We start from the raw sequence: 1,582 nt of genomic DNA on the forward strand, positions 1-1,582 counted from the left end.
TGACATCAAGGATCCTTGACATCACCAACAAAGATTTGACACCTGTGGGAATATCCGATTCAATATTGCCGGGGTTCTATACCATTAATTTGACGGAATTATAAGTATTGTCTACTTCTCATCAGTTAAATAAAGAGATTTGTATAATATTTGACATAATTTTATTATATCAATAAAATAAATAAAAGTAATTAACATCAATAAACCTTAGTGACAACAATTTTTCGTAGATACATTTGTGTCTAACCAATACTACTGAAATGTCTGCATACATAGTACACCTATAATAGGAATATCAAAGTGCATTAACATTCAAATGTATAAATTATAAATAAAAACAAAATAATGAAATCTATTGCCAGGTTTTGATTTGTATTATTAATTTACTTTTTGAATTTAAATCTGGTCTCACTAGGATAATATAACATTTGGGGATAAATATGCAACCCAAAATTCCCAAGCTAGAAGTTATTATAGCAAATATCTCTACAAGCACAGTGTTCTTCCCTGTAACACTCATATAGGCTGGGATAAAAGCGATCCAGACACTGCAGAACACCAACATGCTGAAGGTGATGCATTTGGTCTCATTGAAACTATCTGGTAAATTTCTGGCCAGGAAAGCCACAAAGAAACTCACAGCTGCTAGAAGTCCGATGTAACCCAGGAGTATTGAAAATGCCAGAGTAGATCCTTCATTACACTGAAAAATAATTTTATCAGCATATAGGTGAGTGTTAGTTTGCGGAAATGGACAGGCAGTCAATAACCAAATGATGCTGATTAAAACCTGGATAAATGAGCACAGAACAATCAAACAGTTGGGGATTTTTACTCCAATATATTTTCTCCAGAAACTCCCAGGTTTGGTGGCCTTGAAGGCCATGTAGACCATAATAGTTTTGGCTAGAATGGAAGATAGAGCCACTGAAAAGATGATTCCAAGGGATGTCTGCCGAAACATGCAACTGATAGGTCCAGGCCGACCCAAAAACAAAAACACACAGAGGAAGCTCAACATGATGGAGACCAGGAGAATGAAGCTCAAGTTTTGATTATTAGCTCTGACCACTGGAGTTTCTCGGAATTTAATAAAAACATAAAAAATAGTGGATGTTTTAACAAACAGTAAAACAGAAATAACTGAGACTGTGAGAGGAACCGGGTCATTCCCATAAGACAGAAATTCAACAAGTTTTGGCACACACTGGTTGTTATCGTTTGGCCACTCCTCTTCTGAACACTTATGACATGAACCTTTATCTAAAAAATAAAGTCTACAGTAAGTGTGCAAAACCATTACAATATTTTTCACTTAAAAATATACTGTATTTACTAAGTTGATATTTGTAAAATGAGCTAAGGTTGGTCAAGTGCATTTTAAAAATCAAGTAAAAAAAAACTCACAAGTACAAATATATCTAGTATATATGATAATCTTTCGGAAGTTAACAGAGCAGAAAGTAAAAGAATTGTTTTTTCAATGATCATAAAATACAGATTCAAAAAAATAAAAAAAATCCAATTATATTTCAAGCCAGTACAAGCAAAGATTTGTATTGCAGTTTAACAATATTCTGTA

General features: G+C 33.2%; 1 protein-coding gene across 1 annotated transcript; it reads right to left on the reverse strand.

The window, feature by feature from the left end:
* Positions 1-352: 352 nt before the first annotated feature.
* On the reverse strand, positions 353-1,300 carry LOC120944241 (vomeronasal type-2 receptor 26-like). Its single transcript, XM_040358220.1, has one exon. It carries the CDS (start codon positions 1,298-1,300, stop codon positions 353-355), a length of 948 nt encoding a protein of 315 aa, XP_040214154.1.
* Between the last annotated feature and the right edge of the window lie 282 nt (positions 1,301-1,582).

The sequence above is a fragment of the Rana temporaria genome, chromosome 1 (genome assembly GCF_905171775.1).
Source record: "Rana temporaria chromosome 1, aRanTem1.1, whole genome shotgun sequence".
NCBI lineage: Eukaryota > Metazoa > Chordata > Amphibia > Anura > Ranidae > Rana > Rana temporaria.

Coding starts and splice junctions, on each gene's coding strand:
- LOC120944241 (XM_040358220.1), bottom strand. CDS start 1,300: ATGGTTTTGCACACTTACTGTAGACTTTATTTTTTAGATAAAGGTTCA.